This window comes from Piliocolobus tephrosceles, chromosome 8, assembly GCF_002776525.5.
Source record: "Piliocolobus tephrosceles isolate RC106 chromosome 8, ASM277652v3, whole genome shotgun sequence".
NCBI lineage: Eukaryota > Metazoa > Chordata > Mammalia > Primates > Cercopithecidae > Piliocolobus > Piliocolobus tephrosceles.
In genome coordinates, this window is record NC_045441.1 from 122,818,485 (window position 1) to 122,840,377 (window position 21,893).

At 37.1% G+C, this 21,893-nt stretch overlaps 1 protein-coding gene across 5 annotated transcripts in view; it reads left to right on the forward strand.

Moving 5' to 3' along the window:
• The window catches only part of EXOC4 (exocyst complex component 4), an 821,075-nt gene that overhangs the window by 380,856 nt on the left and 418,326 nt on the right, over positions 1-21,893 (forward strand). For all 5 annotated transcript variants that reach the window (XM_023207825.2, XM_023207827.2, XM_026454384.1 and 2 more), the window contains exon 10: positions 6,134-6,230. In XM_023207825.2, the coding sequence (XP_023063593.1) occupies positions 6,134-6,230 (97 nt within the window). The remainder of the gene's footprint in view (positions 1-6,133; positions 6,231-21,893) is intronic.

Genomic DNA, 21,893 nt, shown 5'->3' on the forward strand with positions numbered 1-21,893 from the left:
GGAACTCTTGAACCATTCAGCTGGCTCTTAGAGCCAATTAAAGACCCCATTTATTGATGCAGTCAGGAATTCCATATTTATTATACTGTATACTATTTCATAATCCTTAGAAAGTAGTTATGAAGCAAAATATTTCCTATAAAAGAATTCACCTTCACTGTGGTTCTTTTCTACGTGGAAAGGCCAATTTAAAAATCAGGACACATTAAAAAGGTCAGATGGGGCATGCGACTTCCTGTGGCTCAAAAAGTCATGATCAGTTTTATGCTATTTTCACTTGAGCACTTGGTACAAGATGGTTATAATTTCAACATCTATACATTTAATATTCATTATTTTTAATTGAAAAATAAAGGGTAGGGCTGAGCAATCCCTACTACTTTGGGAGGCCAAGGTGGGAGGATCGCTTGAGTTTAGGAGTTCAAGACCATCCTGGGCAACATATTGAGACCCTGTTTCTACAAAAAATAAAAGATGAACCAGGTATGTTGGTATGCACCTATAGTCTTAGCTGCTCAGGAACTTGAGGTGGGAGGAACCCCGTGATCACACCACTGCACTCCAGCCTGGGCATCAGAGCGAAACCCCATCTCTCTCTCTCTCTCTTTTTTCCCTTTCCTTTTGAGACAGAATCTGACTGTGTCGGTCATTCTGGAGTGCAGTGGCATGATCTTGGCCCACTGCAACCTCTGCCTCCCAGGCTCAAGCAATTCTCCTGCCTCAGCCTCCCGAGTAGCTGGGATTACAGGCATGCACCACCATGCCTGGTTAATTTTTGTATTTTTAGTAGAGACAGGGTTTCACCATGTTGGCCAGGCTGGTCTCGAACTCCTCACCTCAGGTAATCTGCCCACCTCAGCCTCCCAAAGTGCTGGGATTACAGGTGTGAGCCACCACGCCCAGCCTGACCTCATGGCTTAAAAAAAAAAAAAAGTAGGGGGAACAATGGCTAACACTATCTAATGTTTTTATAAATTAAAAAAAAGAGGAAAAATTAAGACTAGAGAAAACCTTTTTTCTTTCTGTCCTGCTAAGTGTTCCCAGCAAATTTCTAAATCTTTCACTACAGTAATATTTCCACAAAAATAAGGCAAGCATGTTTCACACATTTGTTGTAAAGTTGGTCTCATTAATGATATTGACTAGTATTGTGTTGCCTAAAGTAACAAAAACAACATTTTTTGAATTTGGACTTTCTTTCTCCCTGGTTTGTGAAATCAGTTAGATCCTTCAGTGTTTGGTAATTCTAATGGAAAAGGAAAAGAACATTGGCGATGTACTCGGCACAGAACACTGTGCTGAATGCCCTTATCTACGTTACTTCCCTTAAACATCACAAGTCTTTGAAAGAGTTTATTGCAATCCTTATTTTATAAATGGGAAGGCTGAGACTCAGAGAATTTAAATAATTTTGTCGCACTTATGCTAATAATGAATAGTGGTCTGATGTTTGACACAAGATCATTTTGATTCTTCCCTCTGTTCCATCGTTATTTCAGTGAGAATCCTGTTTCCATTTCTTTCTGAGGCTTTAGTTTCTGATTGTGTTTTATTAATATGACAATATTTATTACAAACCACATTAAACTCTAGTTGGGTAGAATCAAGGAATAAATAAATGTGGAATCTTATTACTTAAAAGCAAATGAATTCTAAAAGAAGGGACCAACCTGTGAACACTAAGATGTTGTCATTCCAGCAGTTATCAGGTGGCCTCGGTGCCTGTTGCCAGCTGTCTGGGACAGCGTGTCAAATCATCGTCCTCATTGTTAAAAATAGGAAATATCTGGGGCCTTTCCTCTCCTTTTGCATAGTATATTCCACTTGTAATACTATTGTCGGGTTCCCTTGCATTCCAGCCATCCATCATCATTTGACATTTTCTCTGGTGCCTGTCACCTGGCTTCTCACAGCTGCAATTAGACCATAAATATAACGAAGGGAAAGAGTGCTCTGACCTGTCCAGTGCTCTAACCAGGATTGAACAACATGTTCCTTAAGAAGGCTCCTGGCCAGGCCTGGTGGCTCACACCTGTAATCCCAGCACTTTGGGAGACTGAGGCGAATGGATCACTTGAGGTCAGGAGTTCGAGACTAGCCTGGCCAACATGGTGAAGCCCCCATCTCTACTAAAAATACAAAAATTAGCCAGGCATGGTGGTGTGTGCCTATAATCCCAGCTGCTCAGGAGACTGAGGCAGGAGAATCACTTGAACCTGGGAGGTGGAGGTTGCAGTAAACCGAGATCTCACCAGTGTACACCAGCCTGGGGGACACAGCGAGACTCCATCTCAAAAAAAAAAAAAAAAAGTTCCTGACAGTAGGTCCCAGGTTATTTGATCATGAGAAGATGAGAAGGCACGTGAGGAAAAGTGAGTTTTGTTTTTCACTAAGAATACTGAAATGCTAAAGTAGATTTCAGGGGGTCAGGACTCAGACCTTATGATTTTTGGCCATGACCTTTACTTTCGTTTCTGACAGCTTTATTTTCAAGAAAATTTTCATTGCGTTGGCTCTGTTTATTGGTAATGTAGTAAGAAACATTTGACTTCTCATCTTCAAGAGGAAATCATGACAAGTACAGTATAGATGGCATTTGGTAATGGAGCTGGAAGAGTGTATGAGGTTCCTGTAGATGGAAGTCTGGTTAGGGGTTGGGGTAGGGAGGAGAGTCGCTTTTTTCGTATTTGTCTCTGAACTTTACTTTTTATTTAGCTTAACTGCACTATGTGAATCAGTAATCATCTTTTTGTAGCTAGCAGGGGTTTAGAACTAATGAAAGTATTATTTAGTTTCTAACCTCATACCCTGTCATTGTACCCATATTTTCACAGCCATATCTTCCTCTCACTGACATTTCTAGTGACTCTGATGCTTTATTTTTGGTATTGTAGCTTATCTTTTGTTATCTTTGTTCTCTGTAATATGGTCATCAATAAATGTTTATTAAGCACACCTACTCCCTATACAGCTTTGATAATACAGTGAGATTTGCTTACCTTTATTAGTTTTTGACAGTTGCTTACATTTATTTGGGTTTTGACAGTTTACATTTGTTAAGCTTTCACACATACTGTCTCATCTAATTGCTATAACATTTTAGCAAGTTAAGTCTTTTTTCCTTTCATTCAGCAAATGTATTCTTGTTTAATCACTTTCCAGGAAGTTACATTCCAGGTGGAAAAAGTGACATAAGGAAGAAAACACATAGTAACAGAAGTGACTTGTGTTAAGGTTCTTCTGGGTTATTTTATACATAGTCACTGTTAATGGAATTGTGGACTTTGAGAGAGGGGCATTTGATAGTTTGGGAATAGATGTGGGACCTAAAGAAATGGTACGAGGGGAGAGAGACCTCCAGATGGTAGCGCAGTGTGGCTGAGGCATAGAGGTGCACCTGCATACAGCGCATTTACCATACGTAAAGGTTTTCATTTGAATGAAGCCAGGTTAGTCAGGTCTGAATGTAATTATTGAGTGCCTAATATCGTAGCACTTCAGAATATTTATAAACTGTTGGAAATCATCTAGTCTATCTCATATAGGTTATCAAAAGACATGTTCATATTGTGTCCATTATTACATTATTTTCATGTAGACTTATTTACCTGTTCCTGAAGTGTAGAATATATCCCGGTTTCTTCTATACACATCTCCTTCGTGAATGAATTCTGACTAGATTTTATAATCTTAAAAGGAAAGATGTTGTTAAAGAAGTTATTCTATCATTTTTGTAACTATACCTTGTGACCTTTCAAGGAGGATTTTATTAGAAGTGTAGTGTTTGTTGCAGTCTTCATCTTTCCTTAACTCAGCAAAATTTAGCACCACGTTCATATCTCTGATGCAAACATTGTACAAGATTGATTTTTTTTAATGAGAAAAAACAGTCCACGATTTCTGATTAAGGGTTGACTATGCCATTGTATTTTTGGTTATTCTTAAGAAAAAGTATGCACTGATTAGTTGGTAGAAACAACTGATCCAAATGTCTAGACTTTGATGCCTCTGGGAAGTCCTGATGATCCAGGGTATGGATTTCTGAAGCTTCACATGTTTTTATCAGTCAATTTCCAAGATGCCTAGAGACCATTCAGATAGATAATAAATCAAGGGAGATTTAGCTGTGTTTGGTAACATGCAAAGAACTATACTCAGAAAGAAAATGTTTAATTTAGAAGAAGGAAACCAAATGTTGGAAGTGTAGATTGCTAGGGTTTTGAGGAAGCCCACTAAATAGTAGCCATCTTTCCTGCTGGAGTTTTGAAACTATTGAGAAATAAGTAAGGTAGATAGTAAGTGAAATGTCACTTTTATATTGATTTAAGCCAGATTGCAGGATGTAACCCAGTTTGAGAATCAAACAAAGCTTGCTAACTGAACATCACAATTAAACAGATTTACTCACCCACTTAGAAAAGATGTTGGCCCACTTCAGGCCTTCTCTGACAAAGCAGGGCCTTTATAGCTAAACTTACACCAGACACCACTTAACTGTCTTCAGGCACTCTAGTTTCTGAAGTGGAATATGGGAGTTGCTAAGCCATGCATGCCCAGCCTTTTCTTCTCAATTTTTATCAGTCAGAGGCATTATATCACTTCCCCTGGAGTGGGTAAAAGGTGGAGAGAGGTCAGAGATTACATTAGTTGAACTTCATTATAGTGGCAAGAAACACAAGTAGAGGGAGAGCATTTTTCCCAACATCCAAAGTGATACATCTTTTCACATTCTAAATTCTCTGAAATGAGGATGTATCTGAAATGAGTGGCATCTTAATGGCTGCCTACTGGAAACCAGTCACGGTGAATTGTCACCGGTGCAGTGTGTGTGAGCTTGCGTTACTCCTAGCACCATGACCCTTCAGTGTTTCCATTAATGAAGCAATTAAGGACCATTTGAGGAAAGTGTGTAAGTCCTGGTCGGGATAAGAAAGCCTTCTGTTTAAACCTTCTGATAGCATCAAGAAAGCATCAACTTTAAACTTTGCAGGATGGATATCAGCAGCGTGCAATAAAATACGGGATGCAGCATGGAGCACTCCTTTATGAAACACACACTCTTGGTGACAGTGGATGACACTGTTTAGAAAACAAGGACGTTGAAAACTCTAAGTCAGAGTGATTCGAAAGAGCTAGACTTCAAATATTACTTAGTGTTAAGAATACCTTAACAAACTTATTTTTCTTATATTTTCTTATTGAATGTGCCTGAGAGGTTTATGGTAACCATTTGTTTATGTGAAAAGCCAAGCTATTCAATATGGAAAAGGAAACATTCCAAGAAAGCATTATATAGTTTAAATAGCAAGACTTTTTTTTTCTTGGTGATGTGTAAAATAATAGTATGTCTTATAATCATTGGGGTCTCAGATTTGATAAAGTATGGTAAGTTAGGCTTATATGAATCTCTGCTCCAATCTTTACAATATGCAGCAACTTTGAATGGCAGGCACTTCATCCTTTCTCTGAAAGCTTTGTGTCCCATACTGTCCAAGATGGACCCTGGTCATTAGAGATCAAAATTTTCACCTTTACGGAATTGTAGCCTTGCACTGTTCCATTAAATGTAGCATTTGTTCTTACTGTGATTCCATGTTCTTACTCAAAGTAAAAATGCTGGGTGTTTGTTTGTTTGTTTGTTTGTTTTGAGATGGAGTCTCGCTCTGTCGCCCAGGCTTTAGTGCAGTGGCGCAATCTTGGTTCACTGCAACCTCCGCCTCCCAGGTTCCAGCAATTCTCCTGCCTCAACCTCCCGAGTAGCTGGGACTACAGGCACATGCGACCATGCCTGGCTATTTTTAAAAAAATTTTTAATAGAGACAAGGTTTCACCATATTGGCCAGGCTGATCTCAAACTCCTGGCCTCAAGTGCTCAACCCTCCTCAGTCTCCCAAACTGGTGGGACCACAGCTGTGAGCCACCTTGCCCGGCAGAGTGAAAATTCTAATCTCTTGTTTATTCAAGTGAGGAAGACTGGATGAAGTCGTTCAAAATAATTTTGTACATACCGAAGGTTATTGCTTGCAAAGATGGTCCTAATTATGACAGTATAAGACATATCTAGATATGCTTGGTTTGTTTATTTATAAACGTTTCAATGAACTAAGTCTCTTTTTTTTCTTTCTTCTGAAAGGGGGTCCTGATGACAACTTAATTGAAGGTGGAGGAACAAAATTTGTCTGCAAACCTGGAGCCAGAAACATTACCGTCATATTCCACCCATTACTAAGGTAAGTCAAGTGCTATGACGTACTTACTGAAGATCAATATTTTCATTATTTATGCTGCTCTACTGAATGCCAGTTGTTGCGTCAGCGTTGAAACAAGTCATAAAAGAAATTTGTTCTATTTTTAGGTCCTCACTATCAAAGTTAGTCAGTTTAACAGATAATCTCAGTCCCACTGAGTAGCTACTTATTTTCAGTAGTAAATACTTTTATTTGATTTTCTTTCTTTCACACTCCCTATCTCTGTCCCTCTCCTGCCCTCTTCCCTTCCCTCCTTCCCTCCCTGTCTCTTTCTTTTCTGTCTCAGGAGTTGGCAAACTATGGCTTACTGGAGAAGTCTGCCCTGCACATGTATTTTTAAATACATTTTTATTGACACACAGACATGCTCATTTGTTTACGTATTGTCCATAGCTGCTTTTGTGCTACAGGTGCAGACTTTTAATTGCAACAGAACTCATATGGCCCACAAAGCCTGAAATACTTACTCTCTGGCCCTTTACAGGAAAAAATTGCCAACCTATAATCTGTCCTTGTCATTTACACCAATGTCCGAGATATCCCTTGAGAACTGGCAGGTCTCTGAAGAAATATGATTTATAAAAAAATGAAAGACATACACATCAAGTGTATGTTTTTATATGTTGAAAGATAATGTGATGTGACCAGAGTGAAATCTATTCTAATGCTCAGTTCATTAGGATAACATGATTATAGGAAAGTAAGAATCCACAGTGCCTCCATTAAAGAAAAAAATCTAAATCCTGAATAGTTTTTTTTTTTTTTTTTTTTTTTTTTTTTTTTTTTTTGAGACGGAGTCTCGCTCTGTCGCCCGGGCTGGAGTGCAGTGGCCGGATCTCAGCTCACTGCAAGCTCTGCCTCCCGGGTTTACGCCATTCTCCTGCCTCAGCCTCCCGAGTAGCTGGGACTACAGGCGCCCGCCACCTCGCCCGGCTAGTTTTTTGTATTTTTTAGTAGAGACGGGGTTTCACAGTGTTAGCCAGGATGGTCTCGATCTCCTGACCTCGTGATCCGCCCGTCTCGGCCTCCCAAAGTGCTGGGATTACAGGCTTGAGCCACCGCGCCCGGCCCTGAATAGTTTTAAAAAGATACTTTTTGAGAGTGGAAAAAAGAGGCAATTGTCGAGTAGATAAAAAGTTTCAGTTTATGATAGGAAAGTTCTAGAGATCTGTTACATAACCGTGTGCACATAGTTGACACTACTGTACAGTACATTTAAAAAAGGTTAATGGTAAATTTAATGTTATGTATTTTTTTTTAACCACAATTTTTAAAATGCACCTTTTGGGATCCAGATATCTAATATAATATCAATTGTATGTTTTCTCTGTAAAGAACCAGAGTATGTATTTGTGGCATTTTCATATAATAGACCAGAAACTCCTGAATTTACTAAATGTTAGGTACTTCAGAATATCACCTTACCTTTCTCAGATCACTTCTATAATATTTGAGGCATTTGGAATAACAGTTAAGCAAATGCCGTTGAATTGGCCAGAGATAATATTATGAATATTTTCTCCAAGCATAAACAGTTTATTATTACAATGTCCTACCTTCTCATTAACCGAGACTTACTAAATTGATACCATTAGAACTAATTACATTCTAATCTCTTATATGGGTAACCAGTGTTCTAAATTGTACTGGATTAGTTTCCTCAATTGATTTTAAATACAAAAACATAAATATGTAAATTAAATATCGAAAACTTTACTTTCACACAATAAAAAGTTTTTAAAGAAATTTTACTGACTTTAAGAAGTCTGTTTTAGCAGAGATTTGTAGCAAGTAAATTCATTTAAGAACCATGGGATTAAGAAAACTAAGACTATTAAGAGATTAAGAAAATTAAAACTATTTCTCTGTAGGTTTAGTTGATAAGTACTATATGTATATAATAAGTAAATTGTACAGAATTTATAGATTAAATAACATTGATTATATATATCAATTGACTTTGGTAATTAGTTTAGTTTTCACTGTCTTCTTCAATTACAATTGATTTCGACTTAGTTAATGTTGCTAATTGTTAGAAATTGGAAAATACCTTAATCATGGTAAGCATCTTCTAACCTAGATTTAGTGCCATAATTTAGTGCTAAGTCACACTATAGTTTGGAGAAGTGGAACTCTTGTGCTTACATTTATTCCCAAGTAGAAAAGAAATCCTTTAGAAGCCATTAACAGTGTTGTCAGTAACCACTTTTCAAGAGATTTTTCCTCTGTTTTTTTTTCTTTTTAAATGTGAAGTTAGAAGAATGAAATATATGTATACACACATAATATATAAATATATATGTTAGTACTTATTTTACACTTAATAAAATGCATTTTTTTTTTTGTAGAAGATTCTGGTGGAACTTAATGTATTACAGTTCTTGACAGTTACTTGTTAAGTCTTTATAAATGCTGCTTTGCTAGATAGTTGTTTCAAGGCTTGGTAGTACTCCCAGTGGTTTTAGTCTCTTACTTGATTTCTACTTTCATTCAGAATTTTAGCTTATTGATTAAAACTGAAAAAAGTTTGTTGCCTGATATAGTTTAGCGTTCATTCTTTCTCTGTGTATCTCTTAATGGAAATTCCAAAAATATTGTGTGGTCTGAAAGGTAAGTTCATTCTTCGATGAACAGATGACTGTGATAGAGTTTTAATTAGCCCTTGGCCCAAATTGCAACCTTGTCAAAAACTCCTGATTGACTTGTGGAACTTGAAATGATTAAGATCTTTTAGTGGTTTTTTAGCTTTTTTATTTGAGTTTTTACACTTCAGCATTTCCTGAGTGTTGGATTTATTATTTCTTCTAAAATTTAGAAGTTTCATTTTTGTAATTAAACGAACCAGTGTGCATTATCATACTTGTGTATTTTATTAGTACTATTGTAATTTAAAATTTTTATTTTATATTCAACAAATATTTATTGAATACTTATGATGCATATTTTCCTATCTCCAAGTTAGATGTGGTCTCTTGTTCAGACGTAGTTGCTCGTATTTTTGTGAGATTATATAAACAAAAATTGTGTAGATATGTTTTCTGTTCTTTAGAATGGTCATTGCTTTTATTCTATGCTAGTTTAAGTGAATGTGAGTTAGCATTCTGTTATTTGAAAGATAGTGTAGCATAATGGGAGAGGCAGTGTAGAAGAATGAAAGGTGGAAAAAATGTACAGGATTGCAAATTCCAAATGGAAAACATGACATGTGATCTTGGTTCAGGTCTAGGCTTCTTCACTTCAGTTTTACTCAGTGCTTGTTATTAGACTCTGATTATGCCACGTCCTGGGGAAAGAAAAAAATAAGATCATATCCTTACCTGCAAGCTTCTCTCTTGGTAGCCGCATGGGTTGCAAAAAACGAAGAAGCCTGAAAACACCACATATTGGTGAGGACATGGATCAGTGGGATGTCTTATACCTTGTGGGAGGATGTAAATTGGTTCAGCCTCTCTCAACCGGTTTGACATTATTGAGAAATCACATTTCCTGTTACCTAGCAGTTCCCTCTCCTAATGCTCTTAAATGTATTTCTACTTGTTATCAACTGACTCATATTATTTTTCCATGCCAATTTGCCAAACTCTTTTTCTAATTGGTTACAATAATTATTCTTTATTTATAACTTAGCTCATATTAAAAATAAGTTTGGCTGGGCACGGTGGCTCACACCTGTAATCTCAGCACCTTGGGAGGCCGAGACGAGTGGATCACCTGAGGTTAGGAGTTTGAGCCCAGCCTGAACAACATGATGAAACCCCCCGTCTCTACTAAAAATACAAAAATTAGCCAGGCATGGTGGCATGTGCCTGTAATCCCAGCTACTTGGGAGGCTGAGGCAGGAGAATCACTTGAACCCAGGAGGCGAAGGTTGCAGTGAGCTGAGATTGCGCCACTGCACTCCAGCCTGGGTAACAAGAGCGAAATTCCATTTCAAAAATAAAATGAAATAAGTTCTAGAGGAACTTACCACAAGTTGACTTTTATAAAAAGTCAGGACCTATTTAAACATTATATCTTTTTATTTCTTACATGGTCTCTTGGCAAACTCACATTTGTTTTCAGTGGAGGGAGATCCCTTTCAAGTGTTTAGGTCCTTCACTTTCCTTTGCTACTTTTTCCCTATGTCTGGTGTCACTGGTACTGTGCTGTCTTCCTGAAACTTTGCATATGACTGTTCTATACACTTCATTTATTAAAGTCATTCATTTCATAGTTTTCATTCTAGTAGTGCATTCTTTGCAGCTTGGAGGGTTTCTATGTTGACAATTTCAACCACCCTTCTAAGAATACCAAAGCACAGTTTCCCGTTATGCTGGTTTGTATATTCTCAGTAGTTGCTTTTACTCTCCTTTCATAAAATTATTATACTGGGTCCTCAATTCTGGTAATCTTGCTCACTTATTTTTATACTGTTCTCATAGCTACTGCAGTTCCATCACTAGGAAATCTCACAGGATGTGAGAGTCAAATATACTGACTTCTAATTTGTTCACTGCCCATTAACTCTGCTTGTCCCTTTACTTGCTTATTTAATGCTTTCCTTATTGTTTTCTCTTTACAGTCAAGCATGTCTCTTAGAGAGTAAATTTCTAGAAAGAAATGGGGTATAGTATATTATCTTACTTGCTTTACTCTTAGCCTACCAAGACATTGTCTGTAATTAAACCTTTAATGAATGTTTTTAATGATAGGTCTTTTTTTTTCTTTTTAACTCATTCTGTTGTCTAGGCTGGAGTGCAATGGTGTGATCTCGGCTCACTGCAACCTCTGTCTCCTGGGTTCAAGCAATTCTTGTGCCTCAGCCTCCCAAATAGCTGGGATTACAGGCATGCGCCACCATGCCCGGCTAATGTATTTTAGTAGATATGGGGTTTTGCCATGTTGGCCAGGCTGGTCTCAAACTCCTGACAGGTGATCTGCCCACCTCGGCCTCCCAAAATGCTGAGATTACAGGTGTGAGCCACCGTGCCCAGCCAATAACAGGTCATCTAATCAGTGTTTCTGCCTGTGGGTCTAAATGAACAAAACCATAATAAAACAATGGTTTCTAGCCATGCCCAGATAGATTCTGAAATACTTCCCCTAAAATGTAGACTCTGAATGTGATATAACTGATGCCTTTTTTTCTTCCATTGACATGTTTCCTCTCTTTCAGCTTTCTCTAGAAGGCTTTAAGACAAATGAATGAGTTCATTCTTATAAATGGAATTTATGTTATGGGCCTTGATTTTGGGAAACAGAAGGAAGATATGTTAATGTTGGAATTTGAGTGACATTATTTCTCTTCTTTTGTGTAGTTCTGATGTGCATTTAGGTTTCTTTCCAAAAATAATTATTTTTGAATAATTACATCATGGTAATTGTTAACCATGATCTGAATATAAAGAAACCTTTGGCAATGAAGTACATTTTATTATAGTATCAATCACAATTTAAATGAGGGTGACACTTTTTATTACAATTAATATATAATGTAGTCTTTTCAGGAAATTTGAAATTACTTTGTAGCTGTTATTTGTGGGATTTGTGGGGAGAAGGAGTGAGAATTTACTTTTCTCTTTGTTTTTTTTTTTTTCATTCATTTTTTATTATTCTTTATTCTCTGCAAGTCTAAAAACAGGTAATTTATTGTGCCTTGGATTTGTTAGTACAGTTCTTTCACATAGCAAACACAGGTGAGAACACAAGTTATTTCTTAGAAAATCTGAATGCTTGCACCTAACTAGAAGTATCATTCAGAAAATACTCTAATGCCATTTTTTTTCTTCCTGGACCAATAAGGCGTATTGGTGGGAGCGTTGCTAAATCGAAACAAAGTCATGCCTTTGACAGGTGCACTTAGCACCTCATAACCACAGAGTCCCAGTTAAATAAGTGGAATTGTCAAAGAAGGATGGCAACATTTAATGCAGCCCATCACTGCTTTAGAAACAGTGGTTAGCTAGGACAAGACTCAAGAACAAGGACACACTGGCCCAAGGAAACCTTCTGAGTCCTCACATGGCCTCTTCCCTGTGCACTGGGACAGAGCTCCCTGGTGTCCCTTCCTCTTACAAGAATATTAGCTCTATGGGATCAGGGCCCTGCCATTGTGACCTTATTTGACCTTAATTACCTCTTTCAGAGAATATATATTAAAATTCACTGTCAGAACAAACTATTAATTAAAGTGGTATTTAATCATCCTTTTAGCATTGGAGTCCTATTTTAACTGGAAAGGAGTTTTGTACATTGTATGAGAGAGAGAGAGATTAGACCACTAAAAGTGAAGAAGTGAAGTGTTGGGGCTGGATAGAAGTGAACACATTCTAAGTTTTGATGTCTGCCAAATCACTGTGAGCCTTCGTTTCCCTTATCTGCAAAGGAAAGAAAAACATTCATTAAGTGTTTAATGACAGACAATGTCTTGGTAGGTAAAGAGTAAAAGCAAGATAATACTATACCTCATTTCTTTCTAGAAATTTACTCTTTAACAGACGCGCTTAACCAGAAAGAGAAGACAGTAAGGAAAAGTATTAAATAAACGAGTTGGTTGGTTTGGATGTTGCTTTCTACCTGTTAAGTTTTGTGATTCTGTGACTGGGCAGTGCTTTTATAATATTTAGGGAATCTGAAGGCCTGGCATTTTGAAATTTAAAAGTTTATGTAGCAAGTGAGTTTTATAGTATGTTGGAGAATTGTTGCTTATATGCTTCAACTGGCTTTTAAAAGGCATTTGGCTCTTTAAGGTAATGAACACTTGGCATGCATGAAGTAATATGTTTCTTACGGGACAATTGAAGAGCAGTTACTTGCAGTCTTGTGACATGGCAGAGGCAGGGGGCTGGGGACATGGGATGATGATGCCATTCAAGTTGCAAAGTGTTACTGATTCTAGTTCTGTTGAACACTGCTGGAATATTGAATATCTGGGCGATAAGCATTTTTTACTAGTAATTATCATCCACACCTCATTAAGATCAGACATCAATTTATGTCTTTCTAGGTAGAGCAAAAAGTGAAATATTTATTGGTCAGTGAGGAAAGTCCTGGCATCTAGGTCAGTTAAGAAGATGAACCTCTCTTGGCAACTTGGGCTTTTGGTGATGGACGGTTTGGTTTGCTGTGTTCCATCCTTAAGACTAGTAACAGTCAGGACAAGTAGTTGTAGTCATAGCTAATGCATAGAGAAGAATTTCTAAAAATTACTCTGAGATGTAGATGTTACACATAGAAATCGCTATATTGCAGCAGTATAGGGTACTGTTTTGTGGCCTGTTTGTGTAATAGCTTTGAAATGCCTGTGATTAGGAAATGCTTAAAGTTAGGACAGGAAGTAACTGAAACCAAACCTGGAGCAGTGAAAGGCTCCAAAGGTGATTATGCTATTAACCAGTAATTTCTGTTTCCAAAAATGACATTTCAAAGTAAAAGAGAATTGTGATTAGCATTTTTATTTTATACTTTTTGTTTTAATAATTATAGTACTTATAATATCACATATTGCCAATATTTTCAGATCAAAGGCGTATATAATTTACTGTTATAACTAAGCACATTTTTCCTAATATTTTTATCTTTGAAAAATGCAGTGACATTGTTCTCCCCATGTCAATTTGATGTGTACATTGATATTTATTTAGCAGAATATTATTCTCAGTGTTCACAGGTATTTGATATTTTTATACAGATGCATGTTTGTTCTTAATGAGCTAAAGCTTATGTAGACATTTTGAAAGATGTTAGTGATTAGACAGCCTAGCAAATAATGTTGTAGATCATATATTATTCATGAATGGGCGGAAATGTGGACACCTTGTTGCATTTTTATGAAACCCAGCCATTTTTTCCCCTCTGCTCAGAATTATGAAAAAATATTGCTAGTTTTCGGTCTGCCTGACCTGTAAGGCCTGTGAAGTGCTGAGTGGTTGATATACATATATTTCAAGCCCGTATTTGAGTAACTTCTTTTGATTTAATATTATAAATGTTAAATGCTATAAACCTTCAGACCACCTAACTTTTGGAGATTAAAAAATTTCATTCTAAACATTTTTTACTTTTATATTTTCAAAATGTATGACATATGGCTAAACACTGATTGCAACTAAATGGGCAGTTTTGTACTACTGAGTAAAATGGAGAGCCAGTCAACGTTTCAACCCATGTATCTATGCACATTTCAGCAATTTCTAAAAAGGTGAGGCATCCCAATCTAGTTAGCACAAAAGAATAGGCCATTTCTCATGAGAAACAGTAGGAAAAACTGGAAATGTTAGTGAAAAACAGGGGGGAAACAGAATTTTTTTTATCTGTTTACATATATAAAGAGATCACTTTATATTGTAATCACTTAAAGAGATAAAGTTATTTTGTTATTTGTTGCTTCGTACATATGGATTATAACTAGTTGGTTGTATGTTTCAAGAGATTCTGCTCTACACAATGAAAATTTTCAAATGAATAAGGCAGCAGAAATAGGAAAGCTTTTCTTGGGAGATAATATTTTTCATGGAGATGATTAACCAGAAGCTGAATTTATGATGCAGTTAACTGGCTGTTGAATTTCCAGGTCTACATTCTTTAAATCTCTGATTGTAAGCCTTTCTAACATACTGTGCAACTTCAGAGCTCTGGGGAGATACGTTTCTTCCAATCTTGCTCATTTGAGTTACTTTTTTATGCTTCAGCTTAATGCTGATGATTATCATTGGCAGGGTCAAGGGAGTATAGTTGACTTCTGTGTCACTTCAGCATTGACTTTCTTCTTTCGAACACAAGGAGACTCATGGAAGGGTTGTTAGACAAACGCCACCCCTCCCTACCATATAGTTCCTTCTATCCTCTTTTTTTCTTCTCTGCTTTTATTTTTGTATTTTTCTTTTTCATGTCCACTAACTGGTACATACGAGTATAACTTAACTCTTCTAGTGACTGTTAAAGGAAAAAGAAAACTAGCTTTCTTTTGTTGTAAAAGCTAATTTGGGACCAATGCTGTATTTCCAAATAACCCTAAATCGGCATTATTTTGCTGCTGTGATTTTGATGTAGATTTAAGCTGATAGTTTAGATGCAAGTTTTCATCTCTTTATCAATTATATTTTGTTATTAATTAACCTTATTAGCAGCTTACATATAAAAGACAGTAGAAAAGACTATTCAGAACAAAATGCTTGCATAATTTGTATGCTGCTTTTTATGTATTCTGAACATGTATTCGCCTTTTGGACTGCAATACACAAAATATGCTTATTCAGCATTTGATGAAATATGTTTAGGTCCAGCCACAGGGCCATTTACATCTGATTTTGAAATCTGAATTGATAATGTAATTTGGTGTTAAAAATAACATAGGCATACCTGGGGGAAAATACAGTCTCTCCCTTTAATAACATGTATTCCTTTGAGTGTTGGCTATGCATTGTTTCTTTGTATGATTGGGAAAATTATTTTATCATTCCTCTTGCTCCACAGAAAACAGAAAGACACACACACAACCTCTTTCCTGTTTACTTTTTTCTGTTTCTGTTTTGCATTCTTTGTTACTGGGCCTTCTATATAATACCAAAGACTCTTCTTTGGTCATAATTGTCATTTGAACATTTGATATTAATATTGCCTACTGTGTTTTTAAAAAATGTGTCATACTGCAAGTGAAGTATTTTTCTTTTCATGGTCATGAGATCTTTTTTATTTCCCTTTTGTAGTTAAACAAAAATAAACCCCAAAATAAGCAATGATATTTTCTCAGGATTTTATTATTTAATAACTGAGAAAGGAAACTTCTTTGATTCAGCAAGATAAGTGAGAACAGCCAGCTAGAAAGGAGAAGAAAGGTGGAAGCATCTTAAAGGAAGTTTTAGTTTTGAACTACCTTAATTTCATTTTTTGGTAAGAGTAGTGGTTATGAACCTGGGAAGTGCTGGGTCTGACTTTCATGTTGCACTTGAAATAGTTGCTGGAATGTTTGATGTTTTTATGTTGTTTTTACTAGTTGGGAAAGAATAGTAATTTTGACAATCATACTGTTTTTAAACTCGGTGAGCATTCTTCAAAGCCTATTTCTGTAAAATACCACACTGTAAATAGGTGAGAAAGTATTCAATAATGTCGAGAAGAAAAAAAAACTGTAATGCTAACAAGTTTCTACAATATCACTCTTTAGTGTAAGAATATGGAAGTATGTTACTTAATTGAACTCCGTAAATTCAGAATCTATACATTTAAAAAAATTTTTTTAAATTTTTATTGAGATACACATATATACATTCAAATGTATAAATCTGTACACATATTTTTACATATTTGTATATTTGTATGAATTTTTACATATGTATACACAAGTATAACCATGATACAAATCAAGATATAAGACATTGACATCGATCATTTTCAGTACCCTAGAAGACTTGCTTATGTTGACAGTCAATCTCCTTCCCTGAGAGATAACTATTATTGTGAATTCTGTCCCTACAGATAGATTGGTTTTGCCTATGGTTTAACTTGATATAAATGGAATCATATAGTATGTATTCTGTGGTGCCTGACTTCTTTTGTGTGACATGATGTCTATGTTAGTCATCCATAGACTAACATTGATTTCTTTATGTTAGTCATTGTGTCAGTATACTACTGAAATTAGCAATTATAAAATATAATATTCAATCATTATTTTGGAATAAAAGAACTTTTAGAATCCTATGGTCCTAAAAACTGTTCACAAATTAAACTTCTTCTAAACAATTTTCCAAGAAATCTTTGGATTTCCTATCTTGTGGGTCCAAGGAGGTTCTCAGGGCAGTAAGAGATCTTGCAGTGGGGCAGTGTCCAGCAGGGCAGTGAGCCAGTGTAGCTGGAAGCCACATTCTCTCCGTGATGGACGTAGACTGTTTCCTACAGCGTTGGTAGTAAAAGCTAGGGAAGCAAAAATTAGTTGACATGTTTCCTAGACTTTGGGTTTTCTGATCAGTCAGTGAAGAGATAATTGGCAATTAACATGAATTGCTACTTTTATTAAATAAAAGGGATTTTTCTTAGAATTAAGATCCATCCTTTTTAAGGAAAGATAATTGGCAATTTAAAATCAACATTCTCTTTTTTTTTTCTTAACAGATAGGATGTTGCTGTGTTGCCCAGGCTGGAGTGCAGTGGCTGTTCAGAGGTGCAATAATAGCACTCTGCAGAATGCCTGGGCTCAAGCGATCCTCCCACCATAGCCTCCATACGCAGCTTAAGTCAGTGTTCCTAAACCAACATTAATATGTAGGCTAGTTTTTGGGGACAGTAAATTCAGTCAAAGAGGGAGGAGAGAAGCTTGACATGAGGGATTAGCCAGGAGCCAGATGCAGAATTATCACAGGAAACCATGATCAGGTGTGGACCCAATTGAGAGACCCTAACATAGTTGTAGTGAGTTGGGAATTTACTTTTATTGATCGTAAATCACATGGTTCTGGTCCCTAGCAGGCAGTCACTAAAAATGTTTTGAGTAAATGAGCAAATTAACTGAAGGTAAAAGTGGTGGGGGTAGTTTTAAATGTGTAAGGCAAACTGGATGGATATTGAATATTCTTTTAGTATGTCTGTGGAACCTTTCATTGTAATTCTTGAATATTAAAAGATACTTTTTTAACCTCTTTATACTGTCCTGAGCACATATATACATACATACATGTACACACATACATATACATACATATAAACACACACACTCATTGCCTTCACTTTAGCTAGTTGATTATTAGAATATATTTTATACAGTCACATTTGTTCCAGCCACTTTTTTTTTCAAGTTTTTGTACATCGGCAGCCTCTCCTGGTGGCTGCTAGTATCAGTGTCACCTGCAGTGCTTTGCCAACCACCTGAAGCTCTCTTACTCTGTCCAGTGTGCTGAGGGTGCTGGCATCCATCAGTATCTTTTTTTGCATATTCTATTTAGTTTTGCTTTTTGCATCTGTGAAAAATGGTAGAACATCTTCTCAATGTAAGAGTGGAAATAAGAATAGTAAAGAAAACTGTACAAAAATAGGCCACTAAATTCATTCTTTAGCATGAAATTATAAATGCTGAACAGGGTTGACAGAGGTGCATCAATGCTCAGAAATGCATCTAAGTGAATCTACAGTTCTTTCTTTCTTTGAAGCTTTTAAGAAAATTGATATGAGGATTTCATGAAGATTAAAAATAAACCAACATCCTTCTCTGAATGTTGGAAGTCTGTCTGCTTTATAAGCCTCAACTCATTACATTTTCTTTTTTACATATTTTTGATTGACATGTTGATTTTAATAATGCAACTTCAACATTCAGTGGGAGTTGACAGTATTTAAACTGAATTTTGGGGCAAAATTCTTCAATATAGTCATATTTTTCTGTTATTTTTAATTCATTCTTTTTTTTCCAGCAAATACTCACTGAGTGCTTACTATGTGCCAGACACTGTCCTTGGCTTTGTGGAGACTGTGTTCCTAACGAGGGTATTGTGGTAATTTGAGAATAACAGAAAATCTATGACAAAGGAGCCCTTCATTCCACTAGTGCTAAATTTCTTCCGGTTTCCTTTTTTAAGCTTAGAAGATTATCTGTTGCAGAGGCACATCTCTTTTCATCTATTTCTTTTTCAGAGGTAGTTTCACCTCTGGTCTTCATCCCACTTCCCTCCATCCCCTTTGGGATCCAGACCAAAAAATCTTGAAGTTCCACTTAGAAGACCCTTGTCCCTCTTACCCCACACATCTGATGTTGCTAATTTCTACCAGTCCTACTTTATAAATATGTCTCAAATTTATCCAATCCCCCCTTCGATACTTGTTGCCATCGCTTCAGTCGCTCAGTTTCCTAATTGGTTTCTGCTGCTCCAAACCTAAATTTCTTTAATCCATCTTCTACACTTCTTCTAGAGTGATCCATGTCATTCCCCTCCTTCTTTGTGTTTTCCTGTCCCCAGCCCTTGAAGTGGAACTCCTTGTTGTAGAATAGAAGGCCTGACTTTCTGACGTTATGCACACTGCTCTCAGGCCCCCCTTGTACACTTCAAAGGCACAAACCCTTTCTTTTTCCAGGTCTGTCATGCTATTTTCAAAATTTTTTTCTTTCTACAAAAAGGCATCTACCAACACTGACCTTTGACCTCCTTCATTATCTGAAAGACATTTTATCCTTCAAGAATTAGCTCATGTATCCCCTTTTCTTCCAACTTTTTCCTGGGCCTACTCCTACCCACCCTTGCATAATGTAAGTGGATCATTGTCTGCTTTTTAAAAATTATTGTGATTTTGCTATATTTTTATTATAGCACTGAGCACATTGGAGATGACTCAAGATAGAACACAGGTGTTATTTGGTGTATTAGTCAGGGTTCTCTAGAACCTCACATGATCGCAAGGTCCCACAGTAGACCGTCTGCAGGCTGAGGAGCATGAAAAGTCAGTTCAAGTTTCAAAACTGAAGAACTTAGAGTCCAATGTTTGAGGGCAGGAAGTATCTAGCATGGGAGAAAGATGTAGGCTGGAAGGCTAGGTCACTCTCTTTTCACGTTTTTCTGCCTGCTTTATTCTAGCCATGCTGGCAGCTGATTAGAATGTGCCCACCCAAATTAAGAGTGGGTCTGCCTTTCCCAGTCCACTGACTCAGATGTTAATCTTTGGTAACACCCTCACAGACACACGCAGAATCAATACTTTGTATCTTTCAATCCAGTCACATTGACACTCACTATTAACCATTCCAAGTCCACCCCTTGTCAACTTGAACCCATATACATCTCCTGAGATCATGTATAATGTTAAAGACAATAATAAGGTCATTATGCCTAACATAATACAACTGTCCTTTGTACAACCAGAAACACACCAATCCTCAACCCAAATGCTATTACATGAAGTTAACAATACTTAAATGCTGATATGAAGTCGATAAATCTTATGTCACTTAATGAAGGAAAAAGGAAATGAAATGAAGCAATTTTCTTAATGCAAGTGTATACATACACAAACATGTTTTTAACAAAAGAAGGAGGAAATGCTCATTGTAATTACCGTCCTTATTTCTGCAACCGGTCACGTGGTCATAGCTGTTGTTGATCATAGGTATTGATGACTACTTCCTCTACTGATCATTTTCCTTTCCCCAGTGTACAGTTGCCATGGTAGAAGGCCAGAGGTCTCCTTGGGGAAGGATGGGAGAAAGATTCACTGCATAAATTGTCAGTAATGCAGTGGGCTCCTTCCTCGAGGGGACCTGGCCTCGCCTTCATTCAAGGAGTTCAGGGTCTGTAAACTGGCTCAAGTCTGACAATTGATTGAGCGGCTGTGATTCCTGTTTTTATAATTCAAATTAGTTTTTTGTCTATTTGACCTAGAAGTTTTCTGTTTATATAAATAAAGTAGGAATGCAGTAAGCTTCCTGTCAATTTCACTTCTAGGAACACTGTGATTAATTGGCCAATGCCAGAGCTCTACAGTAGTCAGACTATTCTGATTGCTGCTCTGCCCCTGCTGTCCATTACTGTAGCTATGCCTTCTTTGCCTTTGATGGTTGATTGCCGTCACTTGGCCCCTGCCATCTCGGGATGCAATTATTCCCATTGTATTTACATTTTGTAGTTGAGTGACTGTGGTTCCCATGGTTAGATCTATTATAACTTTATTACTATGATTATGATGTTTACTTAAATATGTAAAGTATATAATAGCATTAATAGCTAACAGTTAAATACAGTTTGCAAAATACTTGAAAATACATTGTCTTTTTTGGTCCTCATACCAACCCTAAGAAATAGTTCGAAGTAGACATATTATTTCTGTTTTATAGTTGAGGCTTGGACAGTTTCTTGTTTAAAGTAACATGGTATTAGAGGCAAAACTTAAAAATCTGTGAATCTGATTATAAATCCTGTGTTTTCTGCACTTTGTTGGATCTGGATCCTGGGCCTGAAGAGAGCCATTCCCAGGTACTCCATGGGATGTACCACAAGGTGATTCAGGGATCCAGGCCACCTTCATTTGGTGGCCCCCCTCATGCCTAGGCCCTCAGAGTCTTTTCTTTTAGTAAGTGCATGAGAAAGACGGGACTGTAGAACTCTCTTTTAAGCATCATTTCCTTTATTTTTCTGTATTCTTCCTGTAGTGCAAACTAGTTAAAGTTTTGTGAGCCACAGTGCTCGGCCATAGCTATATCCCTTTGTATATTTGTATGTGTTTTCTTTCTCTCTACTTGATGCCCTTTTCCTCCTCCTTCACCTGATGAATTTCTACTCATCCCTCAGCAACGTCTTTTCTGGGGAGCCTTCTGCCACCTTTTTTTCTTTTTTCTTGAGACGGAGTCTAGCTCTGTCTCTCAGGCTGGAGTACAGTGGTGTGATCTCGGCTCACTGCAAGCTCTGCCTCCCAGGTTCAAGTGATTCTCTTGCCTCAGCCTCCCAAGTAGCTGGGACTACAAGCACGTGCCACCATGACCGGCTAATTTTTTGTATTTTTAGTAGAGTCAGGGTTTCACTGTGTTAGCCAGGATGGTCTCTATCTCCTGACCTCGTGATTAACCTGCCTTGACCTCCCAAGGTGCTAGGATTACAGGCATGAGCCACTGCACCCAGCCCTCTACCACCTCTCTTACTGCTCCTCATCTCTCAGTGGTCCCTTTCCTTTTCCTCTGTGCCCTTGTGGGAC